The sequence below is a fragment of the Pelodiscus sinensis genome, chromosome 1 (assembly GCF_052426305.1).
Source record: "Pelodiscus sinensis isolate ZL-2025 chromosome 1, ASM5242630v1, whole genome shotgun sequence".
Taxonomy (NCBI): Eukaryota; Metazoa; Chordata; order Testudines; family Trionychidae; genus Pelodiscus; species Pelodiscus sinensis.
In genome coordinates, this window is record NC_143052.1 from 71,082,583 (window position 1) to 71,106,128 (window position 23,546).

Consider the following 23,546-nt stretch of genomic DNA (forward strand, 5'->3'; position numbering starts at 1 on the left):
CCATGGGATCGTTCCTATCAACATAAGCTAGGGATGTGAATGATTAACTGGTAAGCAGGGAGCTGTTTCAGTCCCGTGGGGCCCACTGCAAGTGTGTGGGGGGCATTCCATCCTGCCCATGCTGCAGACAGGGGGCACTCTGGCCCAGCTGGAGCAACCTTTGCATGCAGCAGGGGATGCTGCTCCAGGCTGGCCAGGGCAGGTGAGAGGGTCCACCCATCCCTGTTTAATCAGTTAACTGGTTAACTAATTAAATAGTGTTTTACATCCCTAATATAAGCATGCCTATCCTTAGGTAATTTATAACAAACTGAGTACCAAACCTGTTTAGTATTGTGCTTTATGACTGCTACATACAAAGGCTACCAAATGGTAATGTTAGTTGTGTTCTGTACTACTTAGTATCATTATTATTTATTGTTAATATTACAGTAATGCTAGATGCATCACTGAAATTGGCACCCCGTTCTGCTAGGCCCTGTACAAACACATAGTACACAAGTGCTGTCCTAAAGAGATTATTGTCTAAATGGAAGTAAACTGAAACCTGAAGATGAAAGGAAGTGTTATCTCCATTTTACAAATGAGGAACTTAGGCACAAATAGCTGTAAGTACTATTCCTGTCTGTTTGAGTTCACTACTATTACTGACATTTGCAGAATTAAGCATTTGCTGTATTAGAGGCCTACAGGGGTTATCAAGGTCACACATCACGTCTATGGCAGAGACAGGACTGGAACCTTTTTCTCTTGTAGCCCAAGCCAGTGATTTACACACCAAACCATATTTCCTCCCTCTGTACCTTAGGGTTATGGATTCTAGCTGTACATTCATGCTGTATTTGTACATAAGGGCACGGTTGCAAATTTTATTAATTTCCAGAAATAATGTTTGGGTACCAATATAATTTTTCCTCTAGTGCAGGAGTGGGCAATATTTTTTGGTGGGGAGCCACTCCAGGATTTTGGTAAGTAGTCAAGGGCCACACTTTTCTGTGGAGGGGGTGTGAGGTCTAGGTTGGAGGTTGAGTGCAGAAGGATGCACGGAGTAAGGGACGGTGCAGGAGAGGGTGTGAGGTCTGAAAGGGTGTTTGGATGGAGGGAGGGGATTGTGATCTGGGTCAGGGAATTGGGGTGTAGGGTCAGGGAGGGAGTGTGGGTTCAGGAGAGGATTCTGGCCCTGGGTGGGGCGTAGGAGGAGGTACTGAGTCTGGGTGGGAGTTGTCACCTGGGGTAGGGGTGCAGAGGGTTTGAATGGTGACCTGGGGGGAGAGAGTTGGGGTGCAGGAGAGGTAGGCGTGCCAGAGGCAGGCGCTGGCTAGGAGTTTACCTAATTGTCGCCTGGCCAGCAGGCTGTAGCACCCTCAAGACAGGCTGGGCTCCCTGCCTGTTGCAGCCCCAGCCCGCTTGAAAATACACGTTGCTCCCTCCACGTGGCTTTCAACTCCGGGTGGGGGAAGAGGCTTATGCTGAGGCCAATCTCTCAGCTCCAGTTGTCTGGCAGTTTCCAGACAATAGGAGCTGAGAGATTTGTTGATTGTTTATGGCCAATAGGAGTTGAAGATTGGGCTGGAGGTGAGGAGATCGCATGAAACCTCCCTCTCCCTGCAGAGCAGGGAGCTGCAGGGACTGTGTTTTAAACTGTGGCAGCTGTGTGCCTGAGGGTCCTGGTAGGAGGGTCCGTGGGCTGGATCCAGTGGCTAGGTAGGGCGGATCTGGTCCCAGGCTGTATTTTGCCCAGCCCCGTCCTAGTGCCAAACTACAAAGGAGTGACTAAAGAACAGAGAAGCATTTAGGGAAAGTTTGTATTTTCCCTCTTGTCTGAACATCCTTCTCTTCCTCAGTTGCTGTTACTATTAAACGTATAAATATTAATTTTGATCAGTAATTAGGTGTATTAATACCAAGTATAATGTTGCATACCTACTTCATGGAAATAGAACAACTTTTGGTTGTTTTAGGAGAAGGAAAACATAGATATAACTACTTGTTTTACTAGCTACATGTCAGTGTTATTGTATTTCCTGTATGTGAAAATAGTATTTACTTAAAAATAAAGGATACTTTGTTTTTGTAAAATTGAACATTGGAATGACATAAATTATTAGTATCACAACATCATGTTCAAATGTGGTATAATTCTGTCTTAGGAGAGAGAGAGAGAGACACTATCTGGGATATCAGTCTGCTTTTCAATGTTTTTAATATTACATTTCTTCCTGTCATCTTCATCTGTCAGCATCATACATTGCTATTCCCTTCAACTGAATTTCTTGTCAGAGTGACATAATATAGCTCTAGCCCTTAGGCTTTGCAACTCAGAGGAAAAGCATGCTAGGTTCCAGACTTTTTGCATCTGAAGGTATGCAGCAGGCCAGTTGTCCCTCCAGTCTAATGTTCATCATTCATGAAGAAAAAATTAAACTATTGAATTAAATGCAAGTCAGCAGATTCCATTTACAGTTTGGCTCATAGATGTTCTTTTTTGCCTGCCAGCTGATGGTTTGCTTCTCCTTTCCTTCTCCATTGCTTTCCCCCTTCACTGTAAACCTCATTCCCCCTGCTTGCAATACTCCTACCCATCCTTCCTACACTCTTGCGTTTCTCTTTTCTGTTTTCACTCCTGCAATGTACTTTCCCCTCTGCCTTCATTTTCCCAGTCCCTTACTGATATTAACTCCCCCATCTATCATTCCCATTCCCTTTCTGCCCCTTTTTATATACAACATAGTCACAATGATGCAGGCCAGTATGCACATGGATCATTTATTTAAATGCCATATTCCTTCCCCCTGTATTTCATCTGTTTCTGTGACTTCTGTGTTCCTCAGGACAAGGTGTGTGTCTTCCTGTATTTGTACTGCATTTAGTACAATCTGGCCCTGACTTTAATTGGGGCCTTTGGGTAATACAAATGACAATAATTGAGGCAACAATAAATAGCAATATTAAAAATTTCTTTTATCGTATGCCTAAAATATTAAAAAGTATGGAATCTACATGTCTTAGGCTTTGTGATCTGGTTTCTACCCACAGATGTATGTTTGTGGGTAATTTGCCATCTTTATCTGTCAAAGATAGTGGCAATTGCACTTTTCATAAATGCTTTCTCTTTTTCTCTTGTCATATTTGTTATATTTCATTTTAATTTATCCAGTCAGCATTTGAGCACAAAAACCATCAATGAAGAGAAAAGTTTGCCTCTCTCTGCTGTGTGTGGTGGCAAAGCCTCCATATACAGCACAGAAGGGATCTCTGAGGTATATGCTGAGACATACCTGGAAAGGGGCTACTTTCAGCAAAATCAAACTGATAGGCTTGATCCTTCCTCTCTGCACCTCTCACTTGAAGAGCTCTAAGTGGCTTGAAAGCATCTCTCTTTCACCAACAGAAGTTGGTCCAATAGAAGAGATTGTCTCACCTACCTTGGCTCTCTACTTGTGACAATATTTGTTGCATCAGTTCTGTGAGTGACAGCAGTGATGCTTATAGCCACAAATAAAGGATCTAAGAGTAGCTGCCAATGGCCTGTATTTTAATAAAGGATTTTTTAAAAGCATACACACCCACAAGTTGCAGCTTAGAATAGATGAATTCCAGCAGGGTGTGTGAAAAAGGCCACATGGTATTTGTTGGCCTCAGGAAAGAGAACAAGAGGAGAATGTAATGCACAAACACATCATAGTTCTCTGGTATGACTCTGAAAGCTCTAATAAGCTCCAACAAAGCACCAACAAATCCTACATCTTGAACACTGCAGTGGCCACCACTGAAGAACAACATTTACCACAGTTACCATAGAGTAATTCTATGTGCTAGTGTTATTTCCCAAAACTTCCCCTGCACTTGTGGTAGAAATGGGTAAATACTGACTTTTTAATGGTAGAGACTTTTCATGCATCCAACTCCTGAAACTGTTATATGCATCTTATTGTAAACTTCAATTGAGGAAAATTAAGGTCAAGATCTAAGCACGGTGATTTTGTTGCTTCTTGTGTTACATTTAGATCATAATCTCTTTAGGGCAGGACACTTGTTTGTCTTACTGTTCTGTGAAGCACCTTGTGCACTTTTGTGAGTTATAAAAGAATTAATAATAATGCATATGCATTGCTATTTTGGAGTCATTAGTGTATTTCTCTCAAGAAGAATGGTATCATAGTGGGAAGTGAGTTCCATTCCCACTGCTACCAGCTTTCTGGATGATTAGATAAGTGACTTAAACTCTGTTCTGTCCATCTATAAAATTAAGAAATTTGTGACTCTTAATTCATTAATATTCACGAAAAGCTTTCAAGTACTCAGATGAAGGCCCTATATATTTGCGAAGTATTTTAAAATTATTATTATTTATTATTAATAATAACTATTGTTCTGGTAACTCCTAGGAGTCCTGCTCATAGACCAGGATCTCATTCTGCTAAGTACCTGTGGAAAAAAAATTAAAAAATGATCTCTGCTGCACATTAGATCGTCTAGTCTCTGACATTAAAATATTCCCAATTCTTCAGTAGAAGATGACCCCTTCCTTGCTGTAAAAACAAATGTCAATTGTGTAGCTATGTAAAGGAGTGGAGAAATTATTCATTGGAAGTTTTACATATTAACCTTCCCTCCCCAGCCATCTCCACCAAGGAGAAGCATATATCTTGATTCATGCTAGTTGTTATCCCATGTAATTTTTGGCCTAATTTTTTAGTTAGTTTCCCTGATTCTGTTTATTCAAGAAAAACATCAAACCAAATCTAAAAAATTAGTCACAACTGGGACAAATTACAGATCCATCAAGAAAACATCCACATTCTCTCCATCCCCGACTTTTTTCTTTATCCAGAGAACTAGCAAATCAGTTTGGTATGGACTCCCTGCTGATATCACCTTTTTTCCTCATCTGTTTTTATTTTTATTTTTCTTCTGTCAAAGGTAAAAGACTATTAAAGTAGCGAGAACTAGAGTTTCAGCTGAATTCTTCTGCAGCTGCAAACAGGCTGAAAAATAGCTCTGCCATAGGTAGTATAAGTCTTGCTCTAACAACTACTTGAGTCTCAAAAACAAAACAAAAATGATGTATGTGGCACCATCCCAGCCACCATAGATGTAGAAGCTCTTTACCCCAACATTCCGCATGATGATAGATTACTGGCCATCAGGAACATGATCCCCGATGATGCCTCTGCACACTTGGTTACAGCGCTTTGAGTCTTTGTCCTCACTCACAACTATTTCCAATCTGGAGACAGTTTATATTTTCAAGTCAGTAGCACAGTCATGGGCACTCGCATAGCCTCACAATATGCCAACTGATCTTGAATGGCTGATCTTGAATGTTTCCTCAGGTTTCCTCCCCTAGTACCCTCACTCTACTTATGCTGCACTGATGACATTTTCATCATATGAACCCATGGGAAGGAGACCCTTGAAGAATTTCACAGATATTTCAACAACTTCCACCCCACCATCAACCTTAGCCTGGACCAGTCCACATAAGAGATCCACTTCTTTGACACTGTAGTACAATTACATGACAGACACATTTCCACCACCTTATACTGGAAACCTACCAACTATTATACTTACCTACATACCTCTAGCTTCCATCCAAGATACATTTCCTAATCGGCTGTTTTCAGCTAGGCCATAAGATACAACTGAATTTGCACCAATCCCACAGACAGAGACAAACAACAACAGGATCTCTATCAGGTCTTCTTAAAACTAAAATACCCACCTGGAGAAGTGAAAAAACAGATTGACAGAGCCAGACGAGTACCCAGACATCAGCTTCTTCAAGACAGGTCTTACAAAGAAAACAACAGAATTCCACTTGTCATCACCTACAGCCCCCAAGTAAAACCCCTTCAACTCATTATCAGCCATCTACAACGTATCCTGGAAAATGAGCCCTCACTCTCACAGGCCTTGGGGGGCAGGCCAATCCTCACCTATAGATAACATCCTAACCTGCAACAATTTTTTTCCAGTAACCACGCAACACAGCTATATCATAATCATCCAGGAACCCACCCCTGCAATTAACTCTCATGCCAACTCTGTCCACACATCTATACAAGTGACATCATGACAGGACATAACCACATAAACCACCATATCAGAGGCTCATTTAACTGTACATCCATCAATGTGATCTATGCCATCAAATACCATCAATGCCCCTCTGCCATGTATGTTGGTCAAGCTGGACAGTCACTGACAGAGAGGATTAATAGACACAAATCAGATGTTGGAAAAGGTAACACAGAGAAACCTGTTGGGGAACATTTTAACTTGCCTGGACACTCATTAATGGATCTCAAAGTTACCATATTATTGCAAGCCAATTTAAAAAAACAGTTTGAATGGGAGGCTGTAGAACTTAATTTAATTTACAAGTTTAATACCTGCAACATAGGTCTAAACAAAAACCTTGCATGGATGGCCCGCGACGTTCCACATCTTAATGTCATAAAAAAACCAAGCAAAGGGTACTTAAGAGCACTTAGTACCCACTCCATCAGTTTCATTTAGCATGGACACTCTAGTTGACATTTTTTCTTCCTTTTTTCCTTCTTTTTCCTTCCCTCCCTGCCCCCATCCTCTCTCTTTCTCTGTTACTTATTTGGAACTGGACCCCTTAACTCCTTTCATTTGAAGAAGTGGATTATGCCCATGAAAATTCATGATACCATCTGGATTTTTATTAGTCTCTTAAGTGCTGCAACACTATTTGTTGTTTTTTTTCAGTTCTTCCTTATCGAGGCGGTTAACGTTGAATTTTCTGGTGTCTGAGAAAGTCCAAATGGCAATTGTCCATCAGTCTGGTGATGCAATGGTGGAACTTAATTTTTAGGTCAACAGATCCCAGATAAAGACATTAAGGGAGCAGAATTGTAGAAAATGTTCCACTGTTTCTTCTGATCCAGAGCAGACTTCCTGTGGGCTTCTTTTATCTACTGTTTACTTCCTTTGTACGTTACCTGTAACGTATAATTCACTGTGAAATTCCTGTGCCACTGTATATCCCTGTACTTGAAGGTAAATTTAACTTGTATCTATATGTTATACTTTGTTATAAATATCTAACCCCTTTCAAAAATACAGTGCTATCTTTGTCTTATTGATTCTCAGTAATTGTTAATTCATCAGGTTGACTATATATAGCTTGTAGAGAAATCTGTTCTTAACTAATTTAAAACATTTTCTACCTATTGCTTAAAGTGACACCTTGTTCTGTAATCAGATGTTGAAATCTGATTGTCTCACAAAGCTTGATATTTATTTTATATACCTGCCTATTGCCTTGTAAAGTAAAGCAGTGCAGGACAAATATCAAGTAGGGGAGAGGAGAAAAAGAGGATACAAGAGAGCCTTTTAGAGAATTGGGATTTCATTCTTCCCTGAAAACAGATGGAGCTGGTAATACCAAGCTTTAGAGTAGCACTGGTCCCTTTGTAGAAAGAGCGTTATGGCTGTCAGTCTCAAACAGTGCTGTTTTTATGGATTCTACCAGTTGCGGAAGCCAGCTTGTACAGCAGCCCTGGCCATAAACAAATAGAATAAAATGGTACCAACAGTACCCAGGAGTCAAGGAAGTCAGAGCTAACATTATTTTAGGTTTAAAAGCTGCTGTATATATATTTGACTTCATGTACAGCAAAATACCGTTTTCTACTTTATCCGATAATCTGGTGTAATAATGCAAAACAGTGCAGTAAACAGTGCAGAAATGGGCCCAAACTGTAAAATTGAAGTTTGGATCTGTCTTTCAGAAGTTGGAAGTTCAGATCGGGGGTTCATTTGGGCCCATCTTGAATCAAGATATAGGGTGGGGTTTTATTTTTTACAATTATGTTGCATTTCAAAAGAGTTGCTATATGCAAAGAAGACAGCTGCAAAGTACCCATGGGGTGGTCAGCACCTCTCTCTCCCTCTCCCTCTCCCTTGAATGGTTAAAGCAAGTCAAGTCATTCTTCCACAGTATACTCAAAGTGTGACTGCTGATTCTGACCAATCTGAATTTGAGTTGTCAAAAATCTTGTAGTGTTTTATTGATATGTCAGTTCATGGCAAAGCTAGAGAGAGAGACAGACAGTTCTCTTTTGTTAGCAGAACAGCTGGCAGAACAGACTGGAAACTGCGCTCTTCAGGAATACACTTTCACCAAGGTAAGTCCAGTAGCAGATCTGAAAGTGCTAAATTTGTAACCCAAATTGTGCTGTTTTGTTGGGTAACATGGAATTTCAAGAGAGGCAAATGAAACAGTGGGAAAATCATTTTCCTTTAAAAGAGGGGACTGTGACTGAGGTGATTGCTGTGACAGCTGTCCAGGGAAATTGGAGGCAGCTCTATGTGGGAATCAGACACTCTACAATGGTCTAATTGTTTATTTTGTCTCATTTCATTTGTAATCAACTCCTCTCTTTCCTTAATGGGACTTTACTTAATAAAACAAGCAACTAAAGCGCCCATTTAGGAAAGAAAAGAATTCATTACCAGCATATAATACTTGTGAAAATGCTGCTCTAATACAGGATCTTAGAGCAATGCTGTTTTGATTACGTTAAATACTATCATTTTCTTTTCTTCCTCTTTTTCCCTTACACAGCATGTGTTTATGATTGCCCAGGGCTAAAGTTCCCAGAAATGCATTATTTGGAACAAAAAAGGACGTTGCAGAAAGGAGAGATGGTGTTTTGGGGTTCGGTGTAGGGAAACATGCTTTGCTTTTAATATTTATTTTCTATATATTTTTAGGAATAGTAGATATTTTAGAACTCTTACTACTGTATATTGAGGTTAATGTTAGGAATAAAAAATAAGGGTGTAGTCTTTTGCTGTATTTCCCCAAATACAAATAAATATTTTTGATTATCTCACATCTTGTATCTAAGAAGGGTAGTGTGGCAAATGTTCCTAGCATATTCCACATGCAGCTTTAATACAATCTTTGGTTTAGTAAATTGCATTATAAATTACACTTCAAACGTACTCACCCAGTAGGTATCCATAAAGTGATTTGGATAAATAAAATCTATGGAACTGTTTGTAGTGATGATTCCAAAGTTAAAGCTTCATGTACGTATGCACTAAAATCCCTCTTTGTCACACTCTCAAGATTTAAGGGAGCATCCAAATGGGTAGCACAAAGGTCCTGATCTAAAATCCACTGAAATCAATTAATCTTTCCAGTGACCTCATTAGGTGTTGAGTCAGGCCCTTGTACTCTTTAGAGCAGTGTTTCTTAAACTATGCTCCGCGGAACACTGGTGTTCCGTGAACAACTCGCAGGTGTGCCACAACCTCGGCTTTGTTTTTGTTACTTCTTTGTTTTTGTCTTTTTTTGTCTGACATCAATTTTTATTTTGAAGAAATTTTTCATAGGTGTTCTGCATAAAAAAAAATTGTTTGGTGTTCCACAGTCTCAAGAAGTTTAAGAAATACTGGTTTAGAGGGCAATTGTATTTTCCTCATACAGGAGAGAATTTCTGGAACAACCTTCCAATAAGAGTGGTGGTGACAAAAAAAGCCTTACTGGCTTCAAGACTGAGCTTGATAGATTTATTGAGGAATCAGTATGATGACATTGCCTACAGTGGTATATGGCCCCATCTGAAACAGCTACCGGTAGTAGCAAATATTTCCCATGGCTGGATATGGGACACTAGATAGGGAGGGCTTGAGTTATTTCAGAGAAATCGTGCCCACATATCTGACTAGTAGATCTCTTCCACGTGCTCAGGGTCTAACTGATTGATTGCCATATTTGCAGTTGGGAAGGAATTTCCTCCCCAGTTAGACTGACTGACAGACCCAGGAAGTCTTCACCTTCCTTTGCAGCATGTGTCACTCGCTCATTTGAACTAAAATAGATGATGGATTCTCTGTAATGTGAAGTCTTAAAGTCTGTAGCTCAGCCAAGGTTTATTGGTCTATTATGAAACATGCATAATGGCCATCTGAGTCAGACCAAAGGATAATCTAGCCCAGTAGCCTGTTTTCCAACAGTGGCCAATGCCAGATGCCCCAGGGGGAGTAAACAGAACAGGTAATCAATAGGATTGGGCAGGTAAGGTTCTGTGGCTTGCAGTGTACAGGAGGTCATACTATACTATCTGGCCTTACAGTCTAGGATTGTACATAATTTTTTTAGTAAAATATTTATTAAAATTTGCAGGAGAAACATTTAATAATGCTCCTGTTTTTAAAAAGTCGTCTATTTAATTCTTACTCGTTTGGATAAAGATCTGCAGTTTGCATTAGAGATATGAAAATGAAACCATGTACACAGTTAATGTTCACGGTTACACTCAGGTTCCTGCATGCACCGGCTTCTGAGGAGCTGACTCTCCTCCTCCCCGCCCCCCCCCCCCCACTTCCTGAGATACAAGGTGGGGGAAGGAGGGAAAGTGGGAGCTGGCACAGGCAGGGAGCCAGCTTTAAAGTCTAAGGAGCAGTATAGGGGGATAGGCAGGAGCTGGTACACACTGGGAGCTTATTATCCCCATTCACTGGTTCCTGGGGAATCAACTGCCACCCCATGGCTACGTCTACACTGGCATGATTTTCCGGAAATGCTTTTAACGGAAAAGTTTTCCATTAAAAGCATTTTTGGAAAAGCGCGTCTAGATTGGCAGGATTTTTTCCTGCAAAAGCACTTTTTGCGGAAAAGCGTCTGTGGCCAATCTAGACGTGCTTTTCCGCAAAAAAGCCCCGATCGCCATTTTTGCGATTGGGGCTTTTTTGCGGAAAAGAAATCTCTGCTGTCCACACTGGCCCTTTTGCGCAAAAGTCTTTCGGAAAAAGACTTTTGCCCGAATGGGAGCAGCATAGTATTTCCGCAGAAGCACTGACAATCTTACATGAGATCGTCAGTGCTTTTGTGGAAATTCAAGCGGCCAGTGTGGACAGCTGGCAAGTTTTTCCGCAAAAGCAGACCATGTGTAACCACTGAAACAACTATTCCCTTTGACAAACGAAACTCTGATCTTTCAACTTCCACAGTACAAGCAACATAGCAAGTGTTATTTTGTAGGTTCCACAGAAGTGGTAAATATCGACTTTAATTGATGACTTCTTTAAGACCTGGCTTGACATAGTTCAGGCTGGGATGATTTAGTTTGGGTTAGCCCTGTTTCAAGCAGGGGGTTGGACTAGTTGACTGCTAGAGGTCTCTTCCAACCAAAATCTTCTATGATTCTATGACTTCTTAATTTATATTAAAAACAAGAAACTGGTTTCAAGAATGGGATATTAGCTTGGCTGTTTTTACCTGCTCTCCTTTGCAGACAACATATACATCCCACGAAAGGAGTCAGAGCTCAGTTAAAAAAGAGAGACTAAGGAAGGAAAGACAAAAATTCCTTTACTTCAGAGTACCCTCTGGGAGATATAGCTGTTCAACCTCTTGTCACATTCACAAATGGTGGTTCCCTTTATGTACAGATCTGCTTTGACATATTATTGGTGAAAGAAACATGGCCACCTCAGTGATGGATCTTAAAATTCACCTTTCTGTGTGTCAAATATTCTGCTTCTACGTGTGGTCTTTTGTTAGTATGTGTGTGTGTGAGAGAGATTGGGTATTCTTGAGACATCAATGTTGCTGCCCTTGGCCTTTATCAGAAGGCTGTTACTCCTCCTCTTATTATTTCTTCCAATAAATATGGAGTCCTTTCTCAACAGAAAAGTTGCTAATCTTCTAACAATTGCTCAAGAAGCTCTACTGTAAAACTGACCTCAATCATTCAGCTTTTAGCTGCTCTCTACAGTGTGTGTTTTGCTTTTATATTTGAAAAGGCAGTTGCAGGAAAAAGGGGCTATACAAAAATGTTCAGAGAATTGTTCCAATAATAATGGCATAGCTACTCCTTTTGAATAACCTATAAACATTGGCAGGCTTGTCCTTAGTGAGTGTGCAACTGCCTGTGAGCTTCCCTGAAACAGATAGTTGTATTTTTTTCTTCTATAAAAGTTTTGGACACCTATTCTCTTAAGTAGCTAAATTAATACTTTGTGTTTGTACATCCATTTTGTTTAATTTCAATAAATTTAGCAATGGAGAAATTTATCTTCACCATTTCAGGAACATGCTGATTGAAACAAGATCAGATGAATAATGTACTTGTAGCTGTTCAGGGAACCTGAATTTTGCACCTGAAATGCAGGATATATGCAGCCTATGAGAATCAAGCTACAGTCAATGCCCTAGTAGTGCAGGTACACCTGCACCTGAAATGCAGGATATATGCAGCCTATGAGAATCAAGCTACAGTCAATGCCCTAGTAGTGCAGGAGACTTCACACATTGCTCCTCCCCACAGGCACTTCTCCCATTGACTGGTTCCTGGCCAGTGCAAATGTGGAACTAGTGTTCAGGAGAAGGGCAGCACACAAAGCGCCATAGCCCTTCTCAGCTAGGAGCCAGACTTGCTGGACTTTTAACAGTCTAGCTGGCCACCAGGGTCCCTTTTCAGCTAGGCGTTCTGGTAAAAAAAAAAAAACACCTAGATTTAAAAATCAAGCTGTAGATCACCAGAATAAAAATACTGTTTATCTTCCTTGGTTGTGAATATAAAGAAACTGACTGGTGTTTAACATGCTGATAAAATGTAAGCAATTGTTTATCTGAGTGCAGGGTTTTGTGCAGTTTTTGTTGTTGTTGTTGTTGTTTTTTTACATATGGCTTATCCTAATACATCTTCAGGGCCAATAAAGAAGCTTTTGATTACCCTGTATAACTAAACTTTTTAATAGGGGATATGGGAAAGAATATTGTATAAGGAGGAAATGAATACTTGTGCTTCCTTCCTGATGTCAGTTTATTTTATGAACCATTCTACATAACTGTGTCTTTGTTTGAAATCTTCTGCAGTGGTAAGAGTTATTAATAGAACCCTGACAGTATCTTTGGCGAAATATATTTGTCAAGCGTGGGTTGTCTTAGTTGACTTTAGCCTGCAGAATTTCTCAGGTGCCATCAGATTTCTTTAAGATTCAGTAGCCCTTGTTGTTCAGTTTTTGATCTGGCATGCCAAATAAGTTAACTTAAGGTTTTTTATGGGGGGAGGGGAATAAAGGGGTGGAAGAGAAGTATATTTTATTATACTCCAAGAATGAATGAATGAAGTTGTAACATGAATAGGATAAAAGGGGCAAGTATTGGGGGTGGCATGTGTGGCGTCAGGCTGCAGGACTGAAGACAGATTGGTTGGAATTTGAAAATTGATTTAAACAAACAAAAAACTCTTTTGAAGTGTTTGTATTAATTGACATGATGCCCAGTAAACCCTGCCTGCTGACCATTGTTACTCTGGGGACAAGTTGTGATTATGGTTTACAATACATTTCTGATGAAGTGGGTCTTTGCCCAAGAAAGCTTATGCTCCTACACTGCAGTCAGTCTATAAGGTGCCACAGGACTCCTCACCGCTAATACATTTCCCTGTTACCACATCTTACTTTTATCTGTTTGCTAAACCAACATAGTGAGGTCTTTGAGACAGAAACTGTCTATTTATATCATGTCTGAATAGTGGCTTGTAAAGAAGGCTTGTTTTTTAATGTTTACATTGTAGATTCAGCCATCCTACTTTTGCTGAAGACTAAATAAACATGCTTTTCATGAAACTAGGAGCATTTAGGCAGACCCAGATAAAAGTCTGAAATGTGATTCTGTACTGCAGGGTAAGTCAGTGTTTCCCCCTCTCTAATATTGCAGATTGGGAATCTTTAGAAACATGGAAATAACTACTTTTGGTTCGGTTTGAGAGCTGTTTTATACCATTAGGAGGAAAAGTTAACACTACCTGAACTATTCTATCATTAAAATGTATTAGTAATTTACATTCATCGAATCATAGAACACTAGAACTGGAAGAGACTTCAAGAGGTCAAGTCCGGTCCCCTGCCCTCATGGCAAGACCCAGTACCATCTAGACCATCCTTGATAGATGTCTATCTAACCTGCTCTTAAATATTTTCAGAGATGGAGATTCCACAACCTCCCTAGGCAACTTATTCCAGTGTTTAACCACCCTGACAGTTAGGAAGTTCTTCCTAATGTCCAATCTAAACCTCCCTTGCTGCAGTTTAAGCCCATTGCTTCTTGTCCTATCCTCAGAGACTAAGGAGAACAATTTTTCTCCCTCCTCTTTGTGACACCCTTTTAGATACCTCAGAACCACTATCATGTCCCCTCTCAGTCTTCTCCTTTCCAAGCTAAACAAGCCCAATTCTTTCAGTCTTCCTTCATAGGTCATGTTCCCTAGACCTTTAATCATTCTTGTTGCTCTTCTCTGGACCTTCTTCAGTTTCTCCACATCTTTCTTGAAATGTGGTGCCCAGAACTGGGCACAATACTCCAACTGAGGCCTAATCAGTGCAGAGTAGAGCAGAAGAATGACTTCTCATGTCTTGCTCATAACACACCTGTTTATGCATCCCAGAATCTTGTTTGCTTTTTTCGCAACAGTGTCACACTGTTGACTCATATTTAACTTGTGGTCCACTATGACCCCTAGATCCCTTTCTGCAGTACTCCCTGCTAGACAGTTGCTTCCTATTCTGTATGTGAGACTGATTGATTGTTCCTTCCTAAGTGAAGGACTTTGCATTTGCCCTTATTAAACTTCATCCTATTTACCTCAGACCATTTCTCCAGTTTGTCCAGATCATTTTAAATTATGACCCTATGTGACGTAGTGTAGGTACCTTGCTGGGGCTGTGGGTGACCTCTGCTGTCTGTAGCACGACTCAGCAGGGCAGGGGGTGAGTCATTTTGCAAAGGGGGCTCCAAATTTGTCTGACCAGTTACCCCCAGGGAGAGAAACAAAGGAAGGTGGAATGCCGCCCCTGGCTGGGGGCAGGGCTGGAGAAGAGTTGGTTAGTTTCTGTTGGGAGATCATGGAGGAAGCAGCCTAGGCAACAGGCTGGAATTTAGGGGCCCAGTCTCACCCATCTTAAGGGGGGCTGAAGCATCCTAGCCTGCCCTGTAACCAGATTACATCTGTGCTGTGCTGTATCCTGGAAAGGCAATAATCTCCCTCTGTTCTACTGGCTGGTGGAGTCTGTTTGTGCCATTTCAGGGATGCAGGATATGGGAAAACCCCAACGCACCATCACACCCTATCCTCCAAAGCAGTTGCAACCCCTCCCAGCTTCGTATCGTCTGTGAACTTAATAAGCGTACTCTCTTTACTAATATCTACATTGCTGATGAAGACATTGAACAGAATCAGTCCCAAAATAGACCCCTGCAGAACCTCACTTTTTATGCCTTTGCAGCAGGATTGTGAACTGTTAATAACTACTCTCTGAGAATGGTTATCCAGCCAGTTATGCACCCACCTTATATTAGCCCCATCTAAGTTGTATTTGCGTAGTTTGTTGATAAGAATATGATGCAAGACCGTATCAAATGCCTTACTAAAGTCTAGGTATACCACGTCCACCGCTTCTCCTTTAGCCACAAGACTTGTTATCCTACAAAGAAAGCTATCAGATTGGTTTGACATGATTTGTTCTTTACAAATCCATGCTGGCTGTTCCCTATCACCTTATTATCTTCCAAGTGTTTGCATATGATTTCCTTAATTACTTGCTCCATTATCTTTCCTGGCACAGAAGTTAAACTGACTGGCCTGTAGTTTCCTGGGTTGATCTTATTTCCCTTTTTATAAATGGGCACTATATTTGCCCTTTTCCAGTCTTCTGGAATCTCTCCTGTCTCCCATGATTTTCTAAAGATGATAGCAAGAGGCTCACATACCTCCTCTGTCAGCTCCTTGAGTATTCTAGGATGCATTTCATCAGGCCCTCCTGACTTGCAGACGTATAACTTTTCTAAGAGATTTTTAACCTTTTCCTTTTTTCTTTTTTATTTATTTTTTATTCAGGATGCCTTATGGGCCCTAGTCATGATAAGGGAGTCCTAGGTGCTAGGCCCTGTACATACATGAACAAAAACATAATCTCTGTCTTGAGGAGTTTAGAGTCTGAGGAAAAAAAATAAGTAGCATATTTAAGGAAATAAGGTCTGATTTCTACTGTCTCTGCCTTCCTTATGACCTTATTTATAATACATTTTAAATGGCCAAAACAAAATATTTGAAGGTTAGAATGCAAGCAATAAACTGGAAATACCTTATCATATTGTTAATGTAGATGAATTTAACAACTAAGTAGTATCCGAGCTTTAAAACATAAATATTTTTGTGTAACAGTGGCGTCTATTAGGAGGCATTTAGAGAAATTGACACTTAAACATGTATAATGCATGTGGTCAAAGTAATGCAGTAGAAATGTCAGTTTACTCTGGGGAAAATAATTTTACAGGCTAGGTTTTAGAGTTCAAAAATGTTCTAACACTGATTTGTTTTCACTGTTGTTGTTATCCTGAAGGCTTCACTGAGAATTTTTAGCTGTTCTCTGTTTGGAAAAGAAAACAAATAGCTTAATGCAAGCGACAATTAATGTAATTTTTCATGCTTTCATTTAAAAAACTCCCTCTTGCTACATAACCTATCTCTATAAATTTCATATTGGATAAGCAGTTGATGATGATTCAGTGTTAGCTGCATTATGGTGGAAAGGGTTGTCTCATGGAATTTGCTGCCTCTGAAAATCAATGCACAACTAAACGTTGCATATTCACAGTTGATATAAGTTCTAGACCTTTATGCTGATGAACTGCAGCATAATGTTGAGATATTACTCATGCCATTTTACACTCCCCCACGTTCCCCTTAAATGAGGATACATGATTAAGGGGGAGATTTGCAAAGGTGTGAATGGTAAATGTTAATGGGATTAAGCACATAAGCACCACTTAACTTTTCTGTTAATACTTAATGTTATTGTCTTTTAAAGCCCAGAAGACCCCAAAAGAATCAAGGCCAAATATTGGCTAAAATGGACAGATTCTTAATGGACACAAAACTGATATCCCAAAAGGCAACATACAGAGACCTGTTGGAGAAAACTAACCTGCCTGGGCACTCATTAATGGATCTCAAAGTCACAGTGTTGTTTCAGTCCAATTCCACAAGCCAAATACACAGGGAAGGGTTGGAACTTAACTTCATTTACAAGTTTGATTCCTACCAGAGAGGAATGAATAAAGATATTGGCTGGCTCACACACTACCTTCCACATCCTAATGACTTGACCAACCAACTAAACAATGAGGACTTTTAGAGGTGCAAATTGTTCTTATCAGCTTCTGGTAACTTGAACAATCTAATTCACGACTTCTTTTCCCCCTTTTTTTTTCTCCCCCCTCTCCTCCACCTTCCTTTATTTATTCTTGGATCTGGTCTTTTAATACTCCAGTCATCTGAAGAAGTGGGTTGTACCCACAGAAATTCATGATAGCATCTACATGTTTTGTTAATCTTTAAGGTGCTGCTAGACTATTCGTTAAGTTTTTTCAGTAGTTAACTGAAAGACAGTAGTGTAGAATTAGAAGAAGAGAAACTTCTGCAATTAATGGTATAGTTTGGACAATTCATCGTTTATGAAAGAACATCCTCTGGTTACAGAAAACAAAACTGCTGGTCATAGTTAACAAGATCCATTATGTGAAAATGCTGTTCTGAGAAATCTATTTGGAATGACTGGTTGCTTGAGCCTGATCATAAAGGGGAGGAAGAATGGACAGGGAGATGGGAGCTTTCAAATTGTTGCTCTTATCACTAAGGTTATGTTGACTTAATGCTCATTGTTGTGTGTCAGTGAAGTGTGCCTTGAGGGCGATAGCACTGTTGAACTCAAACTGAATGTGCTAGAGAGGTTTTTAGTATCTGAGAGTGGAGTGTCAGGGGGGGAAGAATGGCTGATGCTTGAAGATTAGTATTAAGTGACTGATAGTACCATTCAGGAATTCATGAACACATTTTTGCCTCCATATTTGATACTGCACCCCAGTACCAACATCAAACTAATGTAATGCTAATGAATGGAGTAGCTACTAACAAGCCAAATACTCATTTTAAAGAAAACTCTTTGTGAAACCATTTACCTTGTCTTATCATTTAGAATTATCTTCTCTCCTAGGAATTTCAATGTGTGCATGTACATTATGCATATGCTACATGCTAAAGGTGTCTTTCACCTTTAATGATAGAAATGTAGCCGTGTTAGTCTGGGGTAGTTGAAGCAAAATGCAGGACAATGTAGCACTTTAAAGACTAACAAGATGGTTTATTAGATGATGAGCTTTCGTGGGCCAGACCCACTTCCTCAGATCAAATAGTGGAAGAAAGTAGTCACAACCATATATACCAAAGGATACAATTTAAAAAAAATGAACAAATATGAAAAGGACAAATCACATTGCAGAACAGAAGGAGGATGCGGGGGGGTGGGAAGGGGGAGGAAGGAAGGTAAGTGTCTGTGAATTGCTGATACTGAACACCATGCCATCCAGAGTCTCAAAAACAACCTGGACATTGTAATCAAACCAGCTGACAAAGGGGGTGCTGTGGTCATTATGAATAAGGCCGACTATAACCAGGAGGCAACCAGACAACTCTCGAACACCACATTTTACAAACCTCTCCCCTCTGATCCCACCTTGGACTACCAAAAGAAACTACACTGTCTCCTTAAAAGCCTCCCCACAGCTACTCGGGAACAAATCCTCACAGAATCACCTTCTGACCCCCGACCAGGATTGTTCTATCTACTTCCCAAGATCCATAAACCTGGGCACCCCGGACGTCCCATCATCTCTGGTATTGGCACGCTCACTACTGGTCTATCCAGCTATGTAGACACTCTTCTCAAACCCTTCGTAACCAATACCCCCAGCTATCTCCGAGACACTACTGACTTCCTAAGGAAATTACAAAACATCGATAACCTCCCCAATAATACCATCCTTGCCACCATGGATGTAGAAGCTCTATATACCAACATCCCACATGAAGACGGATTACAAGCAATTAGAAACACTATCCCAGAGGACACTACTGCCAACCTGATAGCAGACCTATGTAACTTTGTTCTCACCCACAATTATTTCCGGTTTGAGAACAACTTATACCTCCAGATCAGCGGCACAGCCATGGGTACACGCATGGCCCCACAGTATGCTAACATCTTTATGGCTGACCTAGAACAACGTTTCCTCAACTCCCGTCCCCTTTCACCCCTCCTCTACCTACGGTACATCGATGACATCTTTATGATCTGGACACATGGCCAAGAAACACTGGAGATATTCCACAGAGATTTCAACAACCTACACCCCACCATCAACCTCAGCCTGGACCATTCTACACGAGAGATCCACTTCCTGGACACCACCGTACAAATCAACAATGGAAAATTAGACACCACTCTCTACAGAAAACCCACTGACTCATACAGTTACCTACATGCATCCAGCTCCCATCCAGAACACACCACACGATCCATCGTCTATAGCCAAGCCCTTCGATACAACCGCATCTGCTCTAACCCCACTGACAGAGACCAGAAGCTTCAGGATCTCTACCAAGCATTTATAAATCTCAACTACCCACCCAGAGAAACAAAAAAGCAAATTGAAAGAGCCAGACGAATACCTAGAAACCATCTACTTCAAGACAGACCCAAGAAAACCAACAATAGAACACCACTTGTCATCACCTACAACCCCCAACTTAAACCTGTCCAACACATTATCAAGAAACTACAGCCTATATTGGAACAGGATACCATACTCAAAGAGGCTCTGGGAGACAGACCCATAGTCTCCTATAGACAACCACCTAACCTCAAGATGATTCTTACCAACCACCACAGGACATACCACACTAATACCAACCCTGGTATTAGTCCCTTGCAACAAACCCCGTTGCCAGCTTTGTCCACATATTCATTCTGCTGATACCATTATTGGACCTAACCAAGTGAGTTATAAGATCAAGAACACATATTCCTGCGCATCCAGAAATATAATCTACGCTATCATGTGCCGAAAGTGTCCGTCTGCTATGTACATTGGACAAACATCTCAGACACTTCGCCAAAGGATTAATGCCCACAAAACAGATATTAGACAAGATCACAAAGAGAAAACAGTTTCTTGCCACTTTAACCAGAAAGGACACTCTCTAAATGACTTAGCCACCTGCATTCTGCTACAAAGACCTTTTACATCTGCACTTGAAAGGGAATCCTCTGAACTGTCATTCATGTTAAAATTCGACACTTACCAACAAGGACTTAACAAGTCTTTGAACTTTCTCACCCATTATCAAGACAGTTTCCCCAATTATCACCTGTAATACCATTAACTCACAAACATCCCACTCTCCCTACCTTTAATATCAGCAATTCACAGACACTTACCTTCCTTCCTCCCCCTTCCCACCCCCCCGCATCCTCCTTCTGTTCTGCAATGTGATTTGTCCTTTTCATATTTGTTCATTTTTTTTAAATTGTATCCTTTGGTATATATGGTTGTGACTACTTTCTTCCACTATTTGATCTGAGGAAGTGGGTCTGGCCCACGAAAGCTCATCATCTAATAAACCATCTTGTTAGTCTTTAAAGTGCTACATTGTCCTGCATTTTTCTTTCACCTTTAAGGAGATGAACGGTCACCCTTCAGGGTGACTGTGCTAGGAAGAAAATTTGTATTTATATTTGATTACACATTGAAAATGTGTTTTCTCCAGTAGCTTTTTTTCCCCCAAGAGAGAAGAGGGGAGTGAAAAGCAAAATAGCCTTTGAGCCTGAGGAAGAAAGGAATAAGTACTGAGAGAACAGGATTCTCAAGGTATGTAGTCTCCACAAAAAGAGGAAAGGGACTGATTAACCTCAGACAAATGGATGTGGGAGTGCTGGCCGGTTCAACAAAAATGAAGCAGAGTTAGTAGCAATTAATTTTAGGGCAAGGAGCAGCCCCAGTAGTTGTTTTTTATAATGGTTATAGGGTCCCTGTAATAAGGGATGTGGGAAGGTGGGGATATTCCTGAAGAGCATAAGGAGAAGGAAACAGGTTTTGGTCTTAAGGTGTGTTCCTGGGCACATTGGAGACAGAATCTAGATTGCTAAATCCTTGAAGATTGCTTGAGAGGGAGTTAAGGATGGGGTTGCTGGCAAGAAAGGATTCCTCCTTCCAGTCTTTTGGCTGCAAAGGTAGTTTGGCAGAAGATGGATTGGGGAAGAAGGCTGTGATGGGGATGTTTGAAGGACTGGAGAGGTCTACAACTCAGGATTTTAGATGGAACACTTTTTACTCCATGTCTGTCTGATGCTCAGGTAAAGCAGCTGAGCATCTTTGAACATTTTGTATTCAGAATCTGAGCTGAAAAATGGTCTTTATGCTCTCAGTTTAGCTTATTGAGAATTGGTCTTTCCCCTCCTCAATGTAACCCTTTGACATTTAAAATTGGTCCTATGGTTGAAAATGGCAGATACTGCTGATGAGTGTTATGATGGATGGATGTTCTCCCTAGCAGGATTTCAGGATCTGCTTCTGCTTCAGTTTAAGTCAATGGGAGCCTTGTCATTGATCTGAAATGGGAACAAGGCCAAGCTTTAAGATAATTTTTTTTACATGAGGGATGATATTTCTCACCTTTTATTAGAAAATACTTGTCCTGGGAATGAGTTTTTGATTAACTTGTCTATTAATAATTGAGCACAAAGTTCATAAATCTTGCAGTCTTTTGTGGTTCAAAGTAGGGGTCTCTTTGCTGAAGGAACACTTTCTTACAAGAGCTCATAAATGTTGTGCACTTATTTTTCTCAACTTGATTCCGAATCTTCATTTTTAAATGATTCTAACCACTGATTCCTGTGTTGTGCTTTATATTGTATGTGAAACTAGTCTGTACTATATGCTTTTTATACTTTCCTGAGTTGCTTTTTATAACAAAAATCTGATGTTAATAAGCTCTCTATGCCATGCCATTGACCTAGTTATGTGTGACTAGAGTAAGAATGGAAAGACAAGGTGGCTGTTTCTCTATTTTTGTTCTTTGCTAGTAAAATAGTTTAAAAATATTAATTAGAAAGACTACTAGCTATTTTTTTTAAAAGAGAAGCATGGGAAGTATTGATTAACAATGCAGACTAACGATGACTTTAATGTAATCTTTCCAGAAAACTTAACATATTGGCTTTGAAAAGCATATTTCTTAAATGCAAAAATTCCTGTAAGGGTATGTCTAGACTACATGCCTCTGCCAACAGAGGCATGTAAATTAGACATACCGACATAGTCAATGAAGCAGGGATTTAAATATGAATAGAATAAAAATGGCCGCCACATTGTACTGGCTCAGCAGTTTGTCGGCACAAACCAGCAGTCAAGACGGGGATCGGTCGGCAAGGAAAGGCTTTGCCGACCGATCCCTGTCTTGACTGCCTGTTTGTGCCGACAAACAGCTGAGCTGGCACAACATGCAGCCATTTTTATTCTAATGAAGCGGGGGATGTTTAAATCCCCGCTTCACTGACTATGTCGGGTAGTCTAATTTACATGCCTCTGTCGGCAGAGGCACGTAGTCTAGACATACCCTAAGATGCCCCAGTCAGATGATTTTTTTAATTACAGGATTTTATGCTTACAGCCTAGTGTTTGGTAGATTTGTCTGTGTGAAGAAGGATGTAAGAACATAAGAAAGGCCATACTGGATCAGACGAAATGTCCATCTAGCCCAGTATTCTGTCTTCCAACAGTGGTCAGTGTTGGGTCTCCCCAGAGGGAATGACCAGAGCAGGTAATCATCACGTGATCCCTCCCCTGTTGCCCATTCCCAGCTTCTGACAAACAGAGGCTAGGCACGCCATTTCTGTTCATCCTGGCTAACAGCCATTAATAGACCTGTCGTCCATGAATTTAACTAGCTCTTTTTTGAACCCTGTTAAGGTCCTGGCCTTCACAAATCCTCTGACAAGGAGTTCCACAGGTTGACTGTGTGTTGAGTGAAGTAATGCTTCTTTGTTTGTTTTAAACCTGCTATCTAAAAACAGAATATTTTATTGCTATCTTCTTACCTTAGCAGTTTAGCTCATATTTTTAAAATCATGCCTTTATTTAATAGTGCTCTAATTTATAACAGACTGAATTACCTCTTTTAAGGGTGACATAGGCAAAGGAATACAGTACAAATTGTTTTGATTGACTTTAGATGTTATTCTTTGAATATAATAACATTAAACTTTTTAAATAAACACATGCACACAAAGAGAAAGAATTAACAGAAAAAGAGACACTTGGAAATCACTGAAGGAGAATGAATCAATTTGCAGATTCATTATTGCTATTCTGATCCTACGGCTTAATGAGTTTCAAACAAGTAGCTGATGCTATAGGAATTGTATATGATTGTATCACATTAGCCCTGTTCAGAATGTACTTGCACAATTCATAAATAGAAGATAAGGCTCCAATATTATGCCATTCAGTACAATATACTGTTTTTTAATAGACATGCAAATGGGATTAGAGTTATGCAGGCTCATTACTGTTCACACCCTTAAGCTGCTGTAAACAGTGGGGATGCTATTGTCTGTTATGGGCTTGTTAGCTTGTTTCTGTCAGAAGCTTTGTG

The 23,546-nt window shown here is 40.3% G+C and overlaps 1 protein-coding gene across 1 annotated transcript in view; it reads left to right on the forward strand.

The window, feature by feature from the left end:
* Positions 1 to 7,997: 7,997 nt before the first annotated feature.
* Positions 7,998 to 23,546, forward strand: part of NAV3 (neuron navigator 3) — a 569,112-nt gene continuing 553,563 nt past the window's right edge. The window contains exon 1 of the mRNA XM_075932261.2: positions 7,998 to 8,162. Coding sequence (XP_075788376.2) covers positions 8,061 to 8,162 — 102 coding nt within the window. The 5' untranslated portion in view covers positions 7,998 to 8,060. The remainder of the gene's footprint in view (positions 8,163 to 23,546) is intronic.